This window comes from Triplophysa rosa, linkage group LG22 (assembly GCF_024868665.1).
Source record: "Triplophysa rosa linkage group LG22, Trosa_1v2, whole genome shotgun sequence".
NCBI lineage: Eukaryota > Metazoa > Chordata > Actinopteri > Cypriniformes > Nemacheilidae > Triplophysa > Triplophysa rosa.
In genome coordinates, this window is record NC_079911.1 from 15,919,842 (window position 1) to 15,939,836 (window position 19,995).

General features: G+C 38.6%; 1 protein-coding gene across 1 annotated transcript in view; it reads right to left on the bottom strand.

Moving 5' to 3' along the window:
• The window catches only part of ubl3a (ubiquitin-like 3a), a 40,057-nt gene extending 20,897 nt beyond the window's left edge, over positions 1 to 19,160 (bottom strand). The window contains exons 1-2 of the mRNA XM_057320570.1: positions 18,504 to 19,160; positions 1,398 to 1,506 (exon numbers count right to left, since the gene is read on the bottom strand). Coding sequence (XP_057176553.1) covers positions 1,398 to 1,506; positions 18,504 to 18,530 — 136 coding nt within the window. The 5' untranslated portion in view covers positions 18,531 to 19,160. The remainder of the gene's footprint in view (positions 1 to 1,397; positions 1,507 to 18,503) is intronic.
• Between the last annotated feature and the right edge of the window lie 835 nt (positions 19,161 to 19,995).

A 19,995-nucleotide genomic window follows, 5' to 3' on the forward strand; every position in this document is an offset into this window, starting at 1 on the left:
TTTTTAGAAATGGAGCCACAAGTTTTCTTCCTGACGGTATTGAGTAACTAATAATATAACAATCATATATTTAAATCTCTTGAATCATAATTTAAATCACAATTTAAATCTCTTGAATGTTTTTCAAAACTATTCACTTACTACAATGAACTTAAGTTTTTAGTACCAAAAACAATGTTTATCTGTAAGAAATATTATTTGAATCAATTGGGGTGTCACAATATACCAGTATGATTATTAATGATTATTAATACTATAATTCTATAAAAATGATAATATTGTAAATAATTCAAAACCCGTTTACGTTTTGACTTAAGAGCAACAATGGTTACAAACTCTCTCTCTCTAATCCCTTATCTCTAATTCTCTAAACTCGAATTTTTAATGCGATTTCTTAATTAAAACAAGAAGAAAACACAAAAGAAAAAATAAATTTGACAGATAGCATTATTTGTTTATTTAAAAAAAAACATTAAAATAGATATCGTTATAATACCATAATATTGTGAATTCTTTTGATCGCGATAACAGTGAAGCGAAATTTGGATTTCGTGACAGACCCAATTCAACCTGTTCATTTTTTATAGGGAGAATTAATGTGACCCTGTCCGTGAAATCCAGGCAAAAGTCTCTAATTCTAGGAGATTAGGAGCATCAAAGTAGTTATAGCCAAAAAAATAGGTAATTTGTCACCGTAAATGGTAAATATTTGGATACAGTACTCAAATTGTCAATTATAATTCTGAAATTAATGTTTTTACTGACACTATGTTCCAATATTTTGCATGAAAATTGGCTTCCTAAACATTGATTTGATTGACGTGTGTGTGTGTGTGCGTGCGTGCGTGCGCGTGCGTGTGTGTGCGTGCGTGCGTGTTCATGTTTGTATATCCCGGTGGGGACCTAAACCTGAATGCACACCAACACATGGGGACTCGTGTCACCGTGGGGGAAAAAAGCTTATAAATTGTACAGAACAATCTTTTTTAAATCTAAAAATGCAAAAGTTTTCTATGATCTTTAGGTTTAGGGGTAGGGGATAAAATATACAGTTTGTACAGTATAAAAAACATTACGCCTATGGACTGTCCCCACGGAGATAATAAACCAGACACGTGTGTGTGTGTGTGTGTGTGTGTCATCTACAGGTTCAGATAATAAACGCAGACAGTATTTTTCCCCTCAGTGATGTCATTGGCATCAGCTTTGTTCAGGATTACCACCCAGTCAGAAGGACTGATTTGTCTGATAACAGAAAAGGTTGTAAACGAAGCCCACCTTTAAACAACATTAGACAAAAAGCTAAAATCGGTTTCAGTCTACATTAAAGGAGGGACATTCCATACAGACTTCACAACCATCCTCATGCGTGTTGTAAAACGTTAATCAGCACGCACCCATTGGCCAGTCATCATACACGTGCTTGGCGATGTCTGCCGCGGAGTCGTTCGGTGAGAACAGGAACTCTTTTGTTTTTCCACTCACCAAGATGAGCTTCAAGTTGATCTGTAACACAAACAACAAAAGATTGTTAGAAAATTTGTCAGAAGCCACCCTATACACTTCCCTTACAGTTAACATTTTCAACCAATTTTGAGTTTCATACCACAATGAAGCCACAATGAATGCAAAGTTACTAAAACAAAGCCACATATTTGGCTATTGGCAGGCCGACATGGAATCTGCAACCACAGAGCTCCACAGAAGTTCAGCAGATTTCCAGAGAATTCAGACGGCTGTCATTCACAAAAGCTCCTGGACTTGCATTTAAATGATAAAAAATGTAGGCTAATATGATCATGCTTTCAGCTACCAATACGATTGGACTACTCTCAATTCAGTTTTTCACATTTTAACCATGTTTTCCCACAAAGCTGCAGAAAACGTGAAGTACGTCTGCACAAACGATCAGGAACTAGATCTACTTGAAACTAGGGCTGTGTATCGCCAACACGATACGATACGCATCCCGATACGGGTCAATTTTTTATTACATTTATCATACGACAGATTTGCAGCAAAATATACTTGCAGAAAACTGCCATTCATAACTACTTATCAGTTAATCTGACAAATCAATGCATAAAGTAGCTTTGAGAATGAGTATAAAGTTGCAAAAGATCAAGTCCTTATACAGAGACCCTTGTTTCTAAAACAGGGTTTCTAGGCTACATCATATGTGTGCATGTGTTTTACAAACAGACTATGTGTCTAACGAATAAATATGAATATATGCATTGACGTGCAGTCAGAGTGCATAAGAGACACTTTGTTTTATTTGCAGTTAAAGGATGAGTCCATTAAACGGATATAGTTACATCCAACAGCAAGATTTTATCATGAATCTTTCATACATCCTCGATTGTGTCTTTAATTCAGTGCAAGTCTTTGATGATTGTGAACTACAATTGATCCATCGGCACAATAATGCTGTTTGTAAGACTACTCCAGCAATATAATTTTAAAAACGTCCATTATCATATTCTTTCAGATGACAAAGTGCTTTTCGTTTAAAAAGAGCAGAGAGAGAGAGAGTGTGTTGGAGGGAGGGAAGGGAGAGATGCTCTGGGCAATGCATGTCCAATGCACGTGTGTTACTATGCGATTCTCTGGTGTATCAGACATTAACAACCCCCCCAACACAAACACACAGCCAGCTGCAGTGATGTAACAGAGCGTAGACCAGCAGATGGAAACAAGCATCCTACTAAAGCCCTTTATAGAATCAGATTAGAGCCAGGAGCAAGCCTGTTCAAAGATCTCATCCTGAGAGATCAAAACACACATATTGACACACGTGTAAGCTTCTTTAAAAAACATATAATGGATATACTCGCATGCAAATCTAAATTAGCCACATTCACAATTGTTCAGATTAGTATGTGGTTATCACTACTTTTCAAGGCACCACAAAGGGAGGAAATACCAGAAAATCACATTATCAAAATATTTCTGTACACATTCAGCACACATATTTTCTATTCACTTCTCATATCCACAGCTTCTAAGAGACCAGAAGTCATTCTGCACAGAAAACAGGAAACAGAATTAGCGCAAGGTGCATCTGAATTAAAGACCTGCTTCCTTAAATTAGCATTCATATCCTCCTAGAAGCATTTCTGCTGGCCTGCGACACATTTTGTGCTCTGATAATGTGTTGGCAATGGCATTATTTGATCTTATTTAATTTTACTTCCAACCGTTTAATTTATCATCCATCATTAGTAGGGCTGTGCAAAAAAAATATTTTATTTTTTTTTCCGATAGTGTATCGATAGTGATACCTCTACTATCAATAATTTTTTTTTTTTAATCATGTCATATACATACGGCCAAAAGTAAATGGACGCAAGCATGGCGAAAAATATAAGAACGCTTGGAGCTCTCAGAGCTGATGTGTGGGTGTGCTTTGGTTTTCAAAATAAGTCATGGAGTAATGAGTTATATAAAATAATGCTGTTTGTAGGCTTCGCAAGTCATGACACAAGTCACTTGGCTACTGCAGGGCATTAGACAGAAAGTTTATTAAGAAAAGTAACAATGACATTTATTGTGCTTTCACGGATGTGACACCAGCGCATTTACAGCACGGATGAACCAGAGGTTTTAAACTGCCCATGTTCAGTGTTTTAACTGTAATGCACCACAACAGCCAAGTGACTTGCGTGAGCCACCTTATTCCTCTGTGCTACCCACTTGAGGGGCGCAATCCACAGTTTGAGAACCCAAACCTCTGATCTAAAGGTCCATGCGTCGCACATCATGGCCACTCTGCAGAGGTAAGGGATGTTTTTACACTTATCCTCACAGAAAATCCCAGGTGGTGCACAGCATGTTGTATTTCTAGCTCTACTTTTTACATTTTCTATTTAAAGTATTGCAATTAGGAGTGTAACGGTTCTCGGTAAATAATTGAACCGCACGGTTCTCCACCAACGGTTCAGCACACGGTCCAACGCGCTTGGACCGCGGTTCATCTTAAATCTGACGACGCATTTATAATGTGGTTCGTTAAAAATGATAATGCATATAACAGACTGACAAAGTTCAGCTAATGTATGTTTGTCGATGGATACACATTTAATACCTAAAACAAATCAAATAACGTAGACAAATTTCAATTGACGTATGCTGTAATATGACCAGTCATTTATGCTTTCATCACCCGGTGTTGTGAGCGCGCGAGTGCAGGTGAGACCTGAACAGCACGTGTTGCTGTTTAAACTAAACTCATTCAAGCCTTGCCAATTTAAACATTTAAGTGCAAGATGATGCAGAAGAAAACTCACTTGCGCACTGTGAGAAGATCCGAAGCGCGCATAAGGAAAGTCTCAGACATGGCGCAAATATTGAGTTGTCTTTGAAGCGCTTAAACGGACAAATTCACACACGAAGTAGGTCAACACGCCTATCTTGTCGAGTATCTTAACAAACATAATAGGTTATGTCCTAAGTGAACGGACGAAACGGACGAAAAACAATGCATGTGTACAGTATCAGTGTTCTGGATGTGTTTCATTCCTCTAAAAGCGACAGCAGCATATTCCTGCTGTCTGTTAAAAGTCAAGGAAATCACTCACTGCTTGTGACTCAATAGCTTCTGTAACTTCAATTATGATTCATCTTTATTTCATTTGTACATATGCAATGTTATGTTTTATTTGATTACTTTAATCCATTTCTACCTTAAAAGGTATATATACAGTATCTTATTTAATTTTCTGCTTTGCTCTGTTGTTTTATTGGTGCTGTTACTTGTAGCTTGATTATTTGTTCTTATTTTTATTTGTCTGTAGTCCCTTTTCCCTGAACATAGCACAAATCGAACCGAACCGAAACCGTGACTCTAAAACCGTGACACAGACCGAACCGTGAGTAATTTGAACCGTTTCACCCCTAATTGCAATATATCGCAAATGTGTATTGTATCGAAATACATAGCAATATATTGTATCGTGACCCATCTATCCTGATATGTATCGTATCGGGAGGCACTTGCCAATACACAGCCCTAATCATTAGGGATGCTCGGGATTTTTGCAGCCGATATGACTTCCGATTTCATGTCATCTTGTCGATATCGACCTTGGTCCTGCAAGCTTTATATAAACGATAGGTAATCTCGCTAAACCTTTTTTCTTTTTTGCTGCCTTGATATAGTAATGACAGTAATTATTATTTATAACTTAAGTATATATTTTTTTAATAGGAAGCAAATAAACACAAGAAATATTCTTTCTACAATAAGAAATTTTATACGCCTTTGAAAACGACTTATCCAAAACACTTAATAAAACAAGACAATGTCAAACTGAACAAAACTGAAACCCATAAGGTGCAAAATTGTCCAAAAAAATACAAAAATAAACATTTCGGTTTGTTAGATCAGCCAAATTTAGTGAGTACCGATCGAGTCAGAATGTGATTATACCAATCTGCAGCAGACTGTTTAGGGCAGTGGTCACCAACCCTGCTCCTGGAGATCCACCGTCCTGAAGATTTCAGCTCCAACCCCAATCAAACACACCTGAACTATCTAATCAAGGTGTTCAGGTTTGCTGGATAATTACAGACAGGTGTGCTGAAGCAGGGTTGGAGCTGCAGTCTGCAGGACGGTCGATCTCCAGGAACAGGGTTGGTGACCACTGGTTTAGGGCATCCCTAACCGTATTTTCTGTTTTGTAGTATTAGCTAAAATCAGCTGTAAAAAGTGCTTAATGTTGACTAAAGTGCTAAACCATATTGGTCAACCAAAGTAACTATTTTGCCAAACTAGAAATCTTAGACACATACCGTTGTGTTTCGCAGCTCACACAGAGAGCTGGCATCTCCCAGAAAAACTGTCTGATCAAAAACATCAGTACGGCGGTCTAACGCAATGGCACACCTCCTCGTTTCCATAGAGATTGTAACCGTGGCAGCGGTTTCTCTGCCAGAGCACTGACCTGAATCACCTGCAGGCAGACACCTTCTTCATCTCTCTCTCTCACTCTTTCTCTGTATCTCATCTTTCACAGTGTCACTCCATCTTTTCCACATCTTTCTTCTAATGATGACAGAAGACAGAAGTTTTCTCTTCACCTGGTGAATGCCAATGAGCCGTACCCATGAAACCGACGGACATTGATTTATACCGTATTTCCAGACATCCACAGGAAGGAGAAAAGGTTGTTCTAATCACAGAAATATGTGGGATTGTTTTCTTTAACATTTTTCATCTATCACGCTCCAGACAGTTGAAGTCGTCTCCCTGGTGAGCAGGCGAAATCTCGCCATGATGTAATGCGACCTGCTGCGCGCCCAGCAATCCATCGGCAGTAAAGAACCACTGGGGAACGTTTTCATAAGCTGTGGTGACGTTCACGCTATTCTGGCCCTTGAGCAGGTGGTTGCCTCTCTGTGCACGTGGCAGTTGCTTTGCCAAACAATCTTAAAGTCAATATGAAATATTCCATTTACTTTACTTTCTCAGGTTTTACTCTGCATGATCTATCGGTAGGTGTGAGATTCAGCAGAGATTAGACTTTATGATATTATATCAATATCTGGGGCACAATATGATAATATTCTGATTGTTTATGTTTAGTGTATTATTTTAAAAAACGTTCATAACGGTGATATAAATTTCAAAACTGTGATATATTGTGGTATTTTGCTAACTAAAACTACCATGCATTGAATGATGATCAATCTCCAATTTTTTTTAAACATTTGGGTGAAAAACTAAACAAACAGAATAGAAACAAAGCATCATGACTTTTCCTAAACAAATTTATCAATTAACATTTGAAACGTAAAAACTTTCCTGTTCAGATAATTTCACTAATTCCTCTAATTTCTTAACCACCCTTATAGGGACAGTTCACCCCAAAATAAAGGTTTGGCCACCATTCACTACCATAGTAGTAAAAATGACAATGGTAGTTAAAAGTTCCCCAGAACTGTTTGCTTTCCTACATTCTTCAAAATATCTTCTTTTGTGTTCAACAGAACACAACACATTTATAAAGCAATCTTTCCTACTATGGTAGTGAATGGTGGCCAAGAACTGTTTGGTTACAAGCATTCTTCTAAATATCTTTGTGTTAATCAGAACAAAACAATTTAAACAGATTTGGAACAACTTGAGGGTGAGTAAATGATGACAGAACTTTCATTTTTGGGTGAACTATTCCTTTAACCACCTATTCAACCAAATTCATAATGCAAATTAGTTTTTGTACTGTAAGCCCACATTTTTTCAAACTGAACATTTTGTTTTACTCTCAAATCCATCATATTACTTATCCATCATAAATTTGGCATTGCATTTATAAATATTCTTTAAATGTTTCCATAGTCTGACCCACATTATAATAAAACATGCCAAACAATCCCATTGCAGGACGTACGGGCTCCATGCAACTAACCCTACAGAGGGAATCTTTGATGTAATCTGCCCCCAGCGCTCTTCTGCACAAACAAACACACACTCCTATGGGCACAACTGACACGTGAAGCTACATAACAGCAATGGATGGAATCCCTATGGAAAATATGTTGACTATTGCATAGACAGCATGCACATCAGCGATAAACACAAGTCTTACTTCAATATAATGCACTAAAAGCCCCACTATTTAGTTAAACTAAACTAAATTAAATTATAGTTTATATATTTAACTCATTTTGCAATTACTCTCTCCCCCTAATAAATAGATAAATATTAAATAATTTAGTACTATTTATTAACTAGTGAATTAAATATAAATAAAATTGCATGCATTTCCAACACCCTGGGTAATCTTTCTATAGTCGAAAACAAACTTTTGGTTAGCTGTAACTGTAGTTAAAAACAGGGCGAGACCCGCTACAGATTTTTGGGGGGGTTGTTCACAAGTTTAGCCAGACTATTCTGTGCCAAGAGACATGGTAAGCGAGAGAGGGAGAGAGAGGAATGAGGGCGTCTGACAGTTCTGAACTAAAAGCAGCCACAACAAACGCTGACCACGATGGATGCGACAGTCGACCGGCTTTGCCCATCTCAAAACAGAGCTCTTGCAGACTGCTCTGGGAATTACATTTATACAATAGAGAACAGCCAGACACATGCAGCACTTACGCAACTGTACATCAATGAGAACAATATCAGAAACAACGCCTCCAGCGGGGATTTGTCCGTTTTGGGGAGAGAGGAAATTAGAGAGGTCTACGGCGGGATCGGCTGTGCTTGTGTAAGCCGATGACGTTACGCTGCGAAACAAAACAAGTCACCTGCATCACGCCTGGTTCACAGAAACAGCCATTAGGGATTAACACAACACAACCGTATATTATACCCGATCCATTAGCGTTCATATAAATTGCCTCAGAGCTTCTACATGTGTCCTCTGTATATACGGCAACAAGCATGTTCTGCTGAGTATGTGCCCAGTTTAACACCTGGTATTAATCTGTCTCGGGTGATCCGATCGCAAATGGTCAGCCAAGAGAGATTTTCGTCTGCACCTGCTATTCGCCTGTGTCTCACTTACGATCACATTTCATAGATTGAAGGGTCTTGGATTTCATGACCACATTTATCATTTTACTTCATTGTGTCATCATGTTTTGCTTTTTAAATCTGTACCTAGCTGGCAAAGCTTAAAAAACCTTGTTTGGCTGCAATGATTATGCATTACGTAAGTAGGCACTCCCCCAATGTTGTCTGGGACGTATTCAACGTGGCCATATGCCGTCATGACAATCTCCAAAAGCACTGATTTCATCTTTTATTCACCCCCATGTCAAAACTTGTATGATCATCTCTCTTCTGTGGAACACAAAAGAAGATATTTTGAGAAATGTCTCAGTGGTTTTGTGTCCCCAATGGAAGTCAATGGGGACCAATGTTGGTTGGACACCAACATTCTTCAAAATATCTTCTTTTGCGTTCTGCACAAGGAAAGTCACAGGTTTGACATGAGGGAAAGCATTTACAAAATGCTTTGCAAATTTCTTTGTTCTGTTGAACACAAAAGATGATATTTTTAAGAATGTGGGAAAGCAAACATCTCTGGGGCACTTTTGACTACCATTGTAATTCCTACTATGGTAGTCAAAGGTGGCCAAGAACTATTTGGTTTCAAGCATTCTTCCAAATATCTTTCTCTGTGTTCATCAAAACAAAAAAATTTACACAGATTTGGAACAACTCCATGGTGAGTAAATGAAGACAGAATTTTCATTTTTGGGTGAACTGTTCTTTTAAGTCAAATACAAAACTCATGCATTCACAGCTCACTGGATCCAGAGCCTGCGTCTGTGTGCGAACTCAAGAAGATGTCATCCATCTTTTTCCTGACAGCATAGCGTCAGTTCAAACCATATCATCTCTGTCTGTGTCTTCGGGAGTGATTCTAAAGGCTGTGATCACACCCGCTCATCTCCGTCTACATCAGCCGAGGTGTTTCTCCCGCATATGTGAGACAGTGTGAAGTTTGAGCTTTTTCGGGAAACTTTACGGAGTATGGAAAATTGTGTTTTTTCCCGCTGGTTTAAAATGTAGGGGTATTCTACAGATACCTGGCATCTTATCGTCATTTAAAGTACTTTCTAGGTCTTGTTGTAAGTGCTTCATCCATGCAAATGATGTTTGACTAGAAATCAAAATGTTACAACTTGTCCCGCTTTTAAACAACTTTCCTTTTAGGTTGACATCGCCCTTTTGTTTTTTCAAGCCTTACCCTGCAGCCACCTGTCACACAGAGAACACACCCATCGCACTTTCCCATTCTGATATGAAACACTTCATTAAATTCCCTATAGATACTGCTCTGTCCTACATTTAGTTCCTTGAAAATCCTGTTTCACAAACAACAGCCAATAGTTGATCGGTAAACATATGTTGCCCACACCAGAAGCATGCAAATATTTGGGTGTAACTAATGAGAATTTTGTTTTGTGAACTATTTTATTCTACTGGAAGTAACGTAGCAGAAATGACCATAGTATGTTCTGTCAGTTAAAGTACAGCGTGTACAATCCAGTTTTTTCGATTTCTCAACAGGAGCCAGAACAGGTTGGTCTACTTTGTGAAAAAGATCAGATTCTTTCTCCAGTGAGAAAGCCAAAACCGCTGAGCAAGGTAAACCACCCATTGTTTGCGTGGGGGATTTGCATAGATGTTCCACATAGGTCACCTTGACATCTTTCATCCTGAAGAAATTGTAGCATGCGTAGTTTGGTTGTCACTATCTTGCAAACAGTAGCGATACAAATAATGTAAATTAGATAAAATAACAATCAGTAATGAAAGGATAAATGGCTCACTTCAACTAAGGCGGAAAACATGATGACCGCTGGCACTCTTGAGCTCAATACCGAGCTCATTCTGCAGATAAATGGATGTCAGCGCGCAAAATGATTCCTTGCTGTTTTATATAAAAGCTTCTTTTCTTGACATAAAAAGATCTGCTTCTAGAGACCTGAACCATTCATTAATATGCAATATCTTTCAGATGTGTATCAGACTCTTAAATTGTCATTACGAAGAGCCCTGCAAAGGAGAAAGAGATAACAGCGTTAAATGAAATGAGATCTGAAAATTAGATGACACATTTAGACGTGGGAAATTAAAGTGAGAGAGGAGACTGGAGAGAAATTGTAAGGTCTCTGTCCATCTTCAAGAACTAGGGGGAAAATTATGCAGGAATTTGAGAATTGACTCACACACACACGGGCAAACATGGCATGTACACCCAACAAAAAGAGGCTGGATGTTCTCTGCATGAGTGGATGTGCAATAGCTTGGGCATAAAGTGATTGATTTTTCTCTCAGCTGGGTCTCATAACCCGCTTGAATGTGAGAAACAGAGAGAACGATAGTGAAAAGTTTTAGACAGACATATACAGACAGACAGACAGACAGAGAGACAGATAGAGAGACAGACAGAGAGATAGACAGACAGATAGATAGAGAGACAGACAGATAGGTAGAGAGAGAGACAGACAGATAGGTAGAGAGAGAGACAGACAGATAGGTAGAGAGAGAGACAGACAGATAGGTAGAGAGAGAGACAGATAGATAGGTAGAGAGAGAGACAGATCGAGAGACAGACAGACAGATAGAGAGACAGACAGACAGACAGATAGAGAGACAGACAGACAGATAGAGAGACAGACAGACAGACAGATAGAGAGACAGACAGACAGATAGAGAGACAGACAGACAGAGAGACAGACAGACAGACAGAGAGACAGACAGACAGATAGATAGAGAGACAGATAGATAGAGAGACAGACAGACAGACAGACAGACAGACAGACAGACAGAGAAACAGAGAGACAGACAGACAGACAGACAGACAAATAGATGACAGGTGGTTGAAAGAGAGAACGGTTAGTTAATCAAGTAACAACATTTCTTAAGAAAGTAAAAATTGTTCTGGCTTTATTTTTTCTGCCTTATTGAACATGATGTTCCTACATGCAACGTATCTGAATTGACAAGAATGAATGCTTTGCTTTCTACTGTCAATCATCCAAAGGGTAAAACGCGCTCCCTCGATGCATTTTTCCATGATGGACTGGTCTCAATAGCTTCCTAAAAAGCGATCGTTTTGCTGTCATTTCCTCAAGACGTTTACAGCGTCCCATTATCTCGCTCTCGGTCTCCTCCCGACTCACTTGAGCGAATCGCACCACAGCCATTAAAAGCTAGCATTAGCTTCCGTACTTAATCACGGCCACAGCAAACTAGCAGCTGTGGTCTCAGTCTGCCCAGATGACCCATCAGCGGTTTGAAGAACAATCACTCACACAGGCGCTCATCCACCCCGGCCTTACATCTCACCGGAAGAGAAATCGAGGGCTTGGGCGGTAATATCACTGAAATCAATACAGTCCTGTTTGATAAAATTCCAATCACAGTCACATAAGTGGTCATCACTTTACACTGGTGATAATAAATGCTGAGGCTGTAAATCATTCGTCCCTGTAAAAATGTTCACGCTTTCGCGTTCAACTACACACAGCACGGTGAGCTCAATGGTGCTGAAGAAACAAAGCCTTGAACCACTGACATTTGAAGTTAGATTCCCTCAATGTGCTTTAAGGTCAATGAGACATATCTTGAAGGTCACATTGTTATAATATCCTTGTTTAAAGGCACATTCTACAAAAGAGAAGAGATTTTCCACTTGGCGAGAAGAGATAAATATTTACTTTTCTGTTGACTATGCCCTATGCATCCACCCGCTACCATTAAAGATGAGCCGAGAACTTATTATTTGTAATTTTTTTCAGGATTTAGTTTCTCATATTTTCATTCTGGCAGCCTAACGTAAGAGATATTTTACATAAACGTGCAGTTCTGGAGAAAAACAAATATGATCTAGACTAGATAAACTTACTGTTTGATGGTAAATTGAAGGTCTCTTTATTTAATAAGTGACCAGCCAACTGGCGAGTAGCCAAAGCCAATTGTTTATCTGCGTTTGTGGGTGTTAAAGGGTAAGTTTACCCCCTAAAAAAAATCATAATCTGTGAATTCATCACCTATACCCTCGTGTCGTTCAATGTATAAGACTCATTCTTCTGTGGAACAAAATAGAAGATATTCCAAGAAAATGTCTCAGTTGTTTTGTGTAAATACACTGTCAATGGGATCCAACGTTGTATCAACGTTCTTCAAACTGTCTTTTGTTTTCTGCAAAAGAATTAACATGATAAAGGTTTGGAATGACATGATGGTAAGTAAATGATGAAAAAACATTTTTGCATGAACTATCCCTTCAATGTTGAACCCTGCATACAGATATTAGTGCCTGAGCAACGGGGAAAATATGAGGATAGAAAAGGACACAAGATAAAAGAGAGGAAAAGACAGAGAGAGAATAATATCTCATCTCCTTTAGCCAGATGAAGGCAGTCAGCGTCCTGTCCTGCAGGCCCTACCCACGTGCCTACTGCTGAAAAAAGGGCAGACATCTGCAGAAAGAGAGAGACAGCGAGGGGGAAGGGACCCAGTCACTTCCCTTCTCATCATTTAAATGCCCTTATGATAAAAATGTCCTTTTGATACTTCAACTACGTATTATAAAACAAAAAAACACCCCTCTCTCTTTTTAGTGATATCGTGCACATTTTTTCAAACGAAATTGCTACAGCACCCCAGGCTAAAGCTCATCGCACTTCATGACTGAAAGTAGCTGTTAATAAACTGTGAAATTTGTTTTTAGTCTTTCTACCGATGAGTCCAGATTTGATTTCTATTAAATGTAACAGGTTTTTCTCAAAGGGATAGTCCCCAAATCTTTTTTTCATCATTTACTCACCCTCATGTCATTCCAAACCTGTATTACATTCTTTCTTCTGCAGAACCCAAAAGATGATATTTTGGAGAATGTTGGTAACCAAACAACATCGGACCCCTTTGACTTCCATTGTATGAACACAAAACTATCAAACAAATTTTTGAGAAAATGACCCCTTTAAAGGGGTCATATGACACGGCTAAAACGAATATTATCGTTTGTTTTAGATGTAAGGCAATGTGTATACACAATTTAAGGTTCAAAAACGCTGTATTTTCCACATACCGTGCATGTTTGTATCTCCTCTTTGCCCCGCCTCTCTGAAACGCACAGATTTTTTACAAAGCTCATCGCTCTGAAAAGCGAGGTGTGCTATGATTGGCCAGTTAACCAGTGCATAGTGATTGGTCAAATACTGCAAGCGTGTGATGGAATGTAATGCCTCTTACCATATTTGGAACATCAGGTTCCAAAGCAATTGTACTGACAGGTACGCCCACCTTACTTGCGTATACATTTGTGCGGTCTTAGTCAATTGTTCCACGATCTGACGTAGATTTGTGGGGGGGTGGTGTAGGGCTGTGCGATTTGGGGAAAATATCTCATTTCGATATTTTTGACAGACATTGCGATTGCGATTTGATTTGCAATTTTAACTTTTCTAATTCAAGCTTCAGCTCAATATTGTTGTGTAGAGCACAGTATGGGTATAGTTACCCTGCTGAAAGAAAACAACAAAAAAAACATTACAGAAATTCTAATTGTTTCCATTAAAACCATTACAAAATTCATTTTTGTAGTGTGTTTTGGGCATTATTCAAATAGGGCTTACTGTTGTTCAATTGGTTCCCAACTTCCAGATTACATCAAACCAATAGAATCCAAATACCAGTGTACACTATTATAGTTTCCATTAAAACAAATACAACTTCCATTGCAACCCTTAAATCCATAACATTTTCTATTGTGTTAGTGAATTATTAAAATAGTTAATAGGCTACATAGGCTGATTTATAATTTTTTAAGTATGTGGGATTTTTTAAAACAAGTAGAAAATGTGCTGAATGTTTAATTTCACCCAAGTGAAATTAGCAAAACAGTTAGATAGAATTTACATTTGTTTGAAATGCAGAGATAGGCGTGAGTTGACACAGGGTGCGCGCGTGCGTCAAGCCTCGTCCATATTGCCAGATGCCCGTGTGGAGCCGGACTCAAGTACTATAAACGTCATTACGAAACAGGCTGTGTGTGCGCATCAAATTTAAACGGCTCGTCCGCGAGACACGCAACGCGGGGAAGAGTCGCGCGAGTATGACACAGGCTGTATGTGTGAGCGGTCTTCTGAATTGGACGGTTCTTTAGTATTTATTTGCCTAATATGATCGATCTGACTCTGCAGATGCCATAATAACACACACTCTCTCTATCTCCTGCCTTCTGTTTGTTTGTTTTTTTAATGTCGGACGTTTACGCAGTTGGCTAGGGCAGTGCTGATTAGGCGCAACGGAGGTGCGCTCACTCAGTTGGTTAGCAAGAATGCCACTCAAAGCGGGCTTGGAACAGACGCGTTTCCTATGCGATCGCAGCCTCTTGCGATTAGCAAATCGCAACGTCTCACATCGCGATTGCGATTCGATTTCGATTAATCGTTCAGCCCTAGTGTGGTTACACAAGGCGTTTCAGGCAGGTCTGGGTGAGCATTCGCTTTTAGATAGAATGCATCTTCTGTTCCGACATTTTTATTTTTGCAATTTTACGTGTCTAAAACATGCATGGGCAACGTATAACACACCAAAGACACAGAAAAACACGTATCCGCGCCATATGACCCCTTTAGGGAAAACATCTTTAAGCCATTTAAAAACAAATACGTTAATAACTAGACCCAAATCCAAATTCAGCACATTTTCTTTTATATCTCTCAGCCCTAGCCCTACCTGCTACCTCCATTTAAGACATTAGGTCATATCTTTCAACTGAAGAAAAAAAAACATTTGGCTAGAAGGTGCGAGAGAGGCATGCTGAGGGACTTTGGGCTGAGATCTGAATCTGTGACGATACTAAACTACAAAGAACGCTTGCACAATTACAGTATGTCATAACGTCCAGCGAGAGCCAGAGTTCACAGTGGAACAACCCTTTACTGTCAGTCTCTGCCCATCTCATACAAATGTTGGACAACCATCTTTGGAAACATGTAAATAAAGATATGTTCATTCAAATCCAGCAATGAATATGAAATATGACCGCGGCGTTAAAACAAATTCTAATAAGACACTGAGCACTATTTACACGAACTGACGTAGACTCACTCTAACTTTCCATGACAGTGTGTATGTGTGTGTGTGAGCACATCTCTCACAGAGCTATTGTAAATTGTTCTTTACTCGACTGAAAGGCTCCTTTATTGAGTGAGTCTGAGCTACTTCCTCCCCTCACCCCTCTTTTTCTTTCACTCTTTCACTTTAGCCTTTAACCCTTACTGACCCATAATGCACACTTGGGCTTTTGCATTTTCAGGATTCAGTCACATTTTCATCCATTTTCAAATTAAGATTTCACTCACTTTTTTATAGATTATATTTTTAAATCACAATTTACCTGCATCTATATATTTATCTATTTTTTAATCATTCTGTCTTTTTTGGCCTATATGGTCAGGCAGTGTATGTTTATAGAAGGTAGGTTGTTTGGGGTCGGAGGAGGGTCTGTCTGTCATGTAACAGATGTTATAATGACCCGATACACCCTCGAAGATACTGATCAGTCTGCTTTCAGTTTTCCCTGTTGAGATCTGGTTTGTGCTTGGTTATACAATTTGTGCAAAACTCTTGATGGCATATCTGACTTGACCTGGGCCGTCTTCTGTATATGTATATGTGTAATATATATATATATATATATATATATATATATATGTGTGTGTGTGTGTGTGTGTGTGTGTGTGTGAAGAGTTCAGATGCAAAAGTTTAAAATGTTCTTCTAAAATTAGCGTTTTTATCATTTTTGGGTTCAGTGAGTTCACTTTAATGGCAATGAATAATACATCTTCTGTGCCATTAAAGTGAAATAACTTTTAACATAAGACAATACATTCTCTCCAACATTAGTCACAATTAAATAGAAACTGAAAAACACACACTTGTTTACTTTCTAAACACACATCCCTGGCCTTATAACTTAAGTCATCAGTGCACAAGCACAATAAGGCTATTCCAAAGATAGAAATGTTTATCTTTGTAATTTTTTATCAAAATATAATAACATGCTCCACCTCTGATACAATTTCGTACAATATCACAAATCGCTCAATCCAGCCGCAGGATATAAATTGTGTTCTATCTTACATTTGTGTTTTATTGACACAATGTTTAACTCTTAAAATATGCTTTAATGTTCACGATAACAACAAAAATTCAAATAAACACCACCACATTTAAGACATTAAATGTGTCATTGCACCTTGAAGTTAAAACTGAGTAACACACAGCCTAAACTCTTTTTGTATAACAATAAAAGTTCTTGAAAGTGTGAGCAATGCTTCTCAAGTGTATAAACAATAGCCACAGGGAGGTCTCTCCTCGTGTGTGGGGATATGAAGTTGCCATCCCCCACGACAGATTTTTATAGTAACTCTTATACATAGAGAGCGTGATGCAACATGAAACAGTAAAAAATGACACAGCCCTGTCACAGACTATCAAGTTCCTCTTTACAACTCTGTGTCTCTCACAATTGATCAAAGCAGGTTATTTTATGAGTGAATATCTGATGTTGCACCTATGGGCGAAAGACTTCCACAACATTGCTTGTTTCTTTGAAAACGTGGGAGCTCTGTCCAAAAGAAAGCCCATTCACCAAAATGCCCACCCACAAGATGTGTACACACACACATACTCATACACAAATAGTCCTATTGTTTGGCAACCCAGCCCCCAACTTAACACCCTTCAGCTGGAGACCACACAATACAAAGTTTTATGGCATTTGATTCTAAAACTGAGCGTGCTTTTCTGAGACTTAAACCCAACGTATAATATGTTTTATACATAATCTCTTTTTATTTCATCTTTGCATAGAACAAATGCATCGCACGGTTTGAATGGAAAGATGCTATAAAGTTTTCAAAAAATAACCCTAAAAAAAAACTTGCACTATCATAGATAATCCAAAACTTAAAATCGGCCTATAACAATGCGTTCTTCTTACCCATGTTTTAATGTTCTTATTTTCTCAATCACAGTGTGCGAAAAAGCCGTTCTTTCTCTACAACGTCAATAGATGCGTTGTCATCATCTGGGTCAGATCACATTTCTGGGCTCAAAGTTAATAAACAATAGACCGAGTTTGCCTTTTAATATCTACAGTTACAGTACAAGGAAGTCCAGATGAACATTTCAGCACTTCAGCGTCAGACTCCAGCCTTCCGTAATGGACGTACCAGACAGACAAATGAATGTGCACTGTAAAGGCCAATCGTATAACATTAAATTGAATCTCTGCGATGTCAGAGAGTGTCTCTTCAGTTTGACAGGCTGACCAGCTGTTTGGCATATTCAAAGTGTGCTCATCTAACACAGAACATTGCGTTACAGTTCACTGCCAATACAAAGATGTCCATGATCGCTTCAACGTGAGACAGAAGAAACATTAGTGTAATGCTGATGAGGGTCATAACAGCGTTAAATAATTTGGGCATGACCCCAAACCACCGACCTTCTGGATACTGGCGAAATGTATTACCACCACCCACGGGTTTTAAAACAAAAACTCAATCTGTTCTAGTATTACATCATAGTACAAAACTTTAAATGTCATTCTGTAAGCATGCAGAAGGGATTAAATTAAATGGATACTTTATAGTATGACTTAATGTTGAAGGTTTGGTCTGATAATTGTTGTGGCACTTCCTTATTACCTAAAAGTACAGCATTGTGTAAGCTATCAGGTATTATATCATTACACTAAAGCTATTGGTGCTGGAGTTATGGTGGAAAAAGAGGTGGTACAACCAGCATATAGGTACATCTATAGATTGGTGTTATTTATTTGCGAAAACAACCAAGAGAATCGACCTTTTGTCATATCAATCACCACAACTTGACTGTTTTCAATCGCAATGCTCAATCTCAAAGGACATACATATGTTTATAAATATAAATAAGGTTATAAATATGTCGTTAGGGTTACAACAGCAGACATACAAATTTCGTATGAATACATTCTTACCATTTCAGCTGGAATATTGGCCGTCATCTTTGAAATGTGTTCTTTCGGATCTTCGCCTTAGATGTGAAAGTTGTCCTTCCTTTATTCATGTTAATAAAGTTTTAAAAGCCGTGGTGAAGCAGGTTGACCTGGTCTGGTTAACGTTATTCCTATAGGTTTCTGGACGAGCTAGTTAAGCGCAGGCAGGAGTCGTTTTTTCTTCAAATACGCTTTCGACTCCTCGCTTTGTCATGGTGTAAAGTTAACAACGAGAGAAAGAATAATTTCTGGATTTTGCGTTTACGTAGGAGGACCCCCTCCCATCCTGAAATAAAAAGGATATACTGGGTAAAAATGTGCCTACGCCATAGGGAAACAAAATAATACTACAATTCAGCGCTCGGTTCGTTTCTCAAAACGCGTACGTTCTACGCAACTACGTAAAAAAAACGAGTTCTTCGAGAGCCCGCTATGAAAAAATAGACCACGTCTGGTCGAAAAACTGAGTTAATTCGATGGGTTTTCAGTCTTATATCCGTCTTCGTCCGCGCTGCCTCTCTGCTGTCATCCTGCCTCAGAAAAAAATGGCGGCACTTGACGGAGAAAGGCTGGACGGGGAGAACCGGAGCTGGTGAGGCAGATAAAAACTGCGCGATGTCGATCGGTATGTGTGTGTGCGGATGAATACACCCCCCAGCAGTTAAAGGGAAGAGGCGGAGAGAGAGAGAGAGAGAGAGAGAGAGAGAGAGAGAGAGAGAGAGAGAGAGAGATACCACAAATCTATGAGCGACAAGATAAGTTTTATTATAAACGAATTAGTGATGTTGATTTGGGAACTTTATGCCAAATCACTTTTCAACTATATAAAGTTCACAAATCCTGTGGACATTTTATGAGCAGCATAATGTTTGTTTTGTGCAAGTGTTTTGGTATTAAGCATCTAAATGAATACAAGCTTAACTGTGGTATCTGTGGCACCATAACAACACGTAAACCCATAGGTGTCATATCATTGGTTAGGTGAATGTTGGTTTATATAGAACAAGCTGTGGTATTTGTTATAAAATGTAGGTAAAGTGTAACCTACGTAAAGGATAATGTACAGTCAGACAGACATTACAAAATAACAGGTTCATGAGGACTTGAGGTCTTGTATCACCTTAAAGGGTTTGTTTGCTTGTTTTTTTACTTATGTTGTCATCCCATTTTACTGTGCTGTATCTTGGTATTAAATATGTAACAAATGAGATTTGAGAGATTGTATTATAACAAAGCTAGTTCTAGATTTATGAATGTGTATGTATACAAATACAGTTTATGTGACTGTATTTATACTTATGGGATATATTTAGTCAGTTTTGTTATTAACTAGGTCAGAAATAGGTCTACACTCATCATTTCTTTCTTCATCACATACACTTTAATAGCTTTTACTCAACAAAATGGATCAAGGAGTTCATGTGACAGGCATGTGTGCATCTCGGTGTGTTTGCGTGTGGCCCTGCCTTGGGAA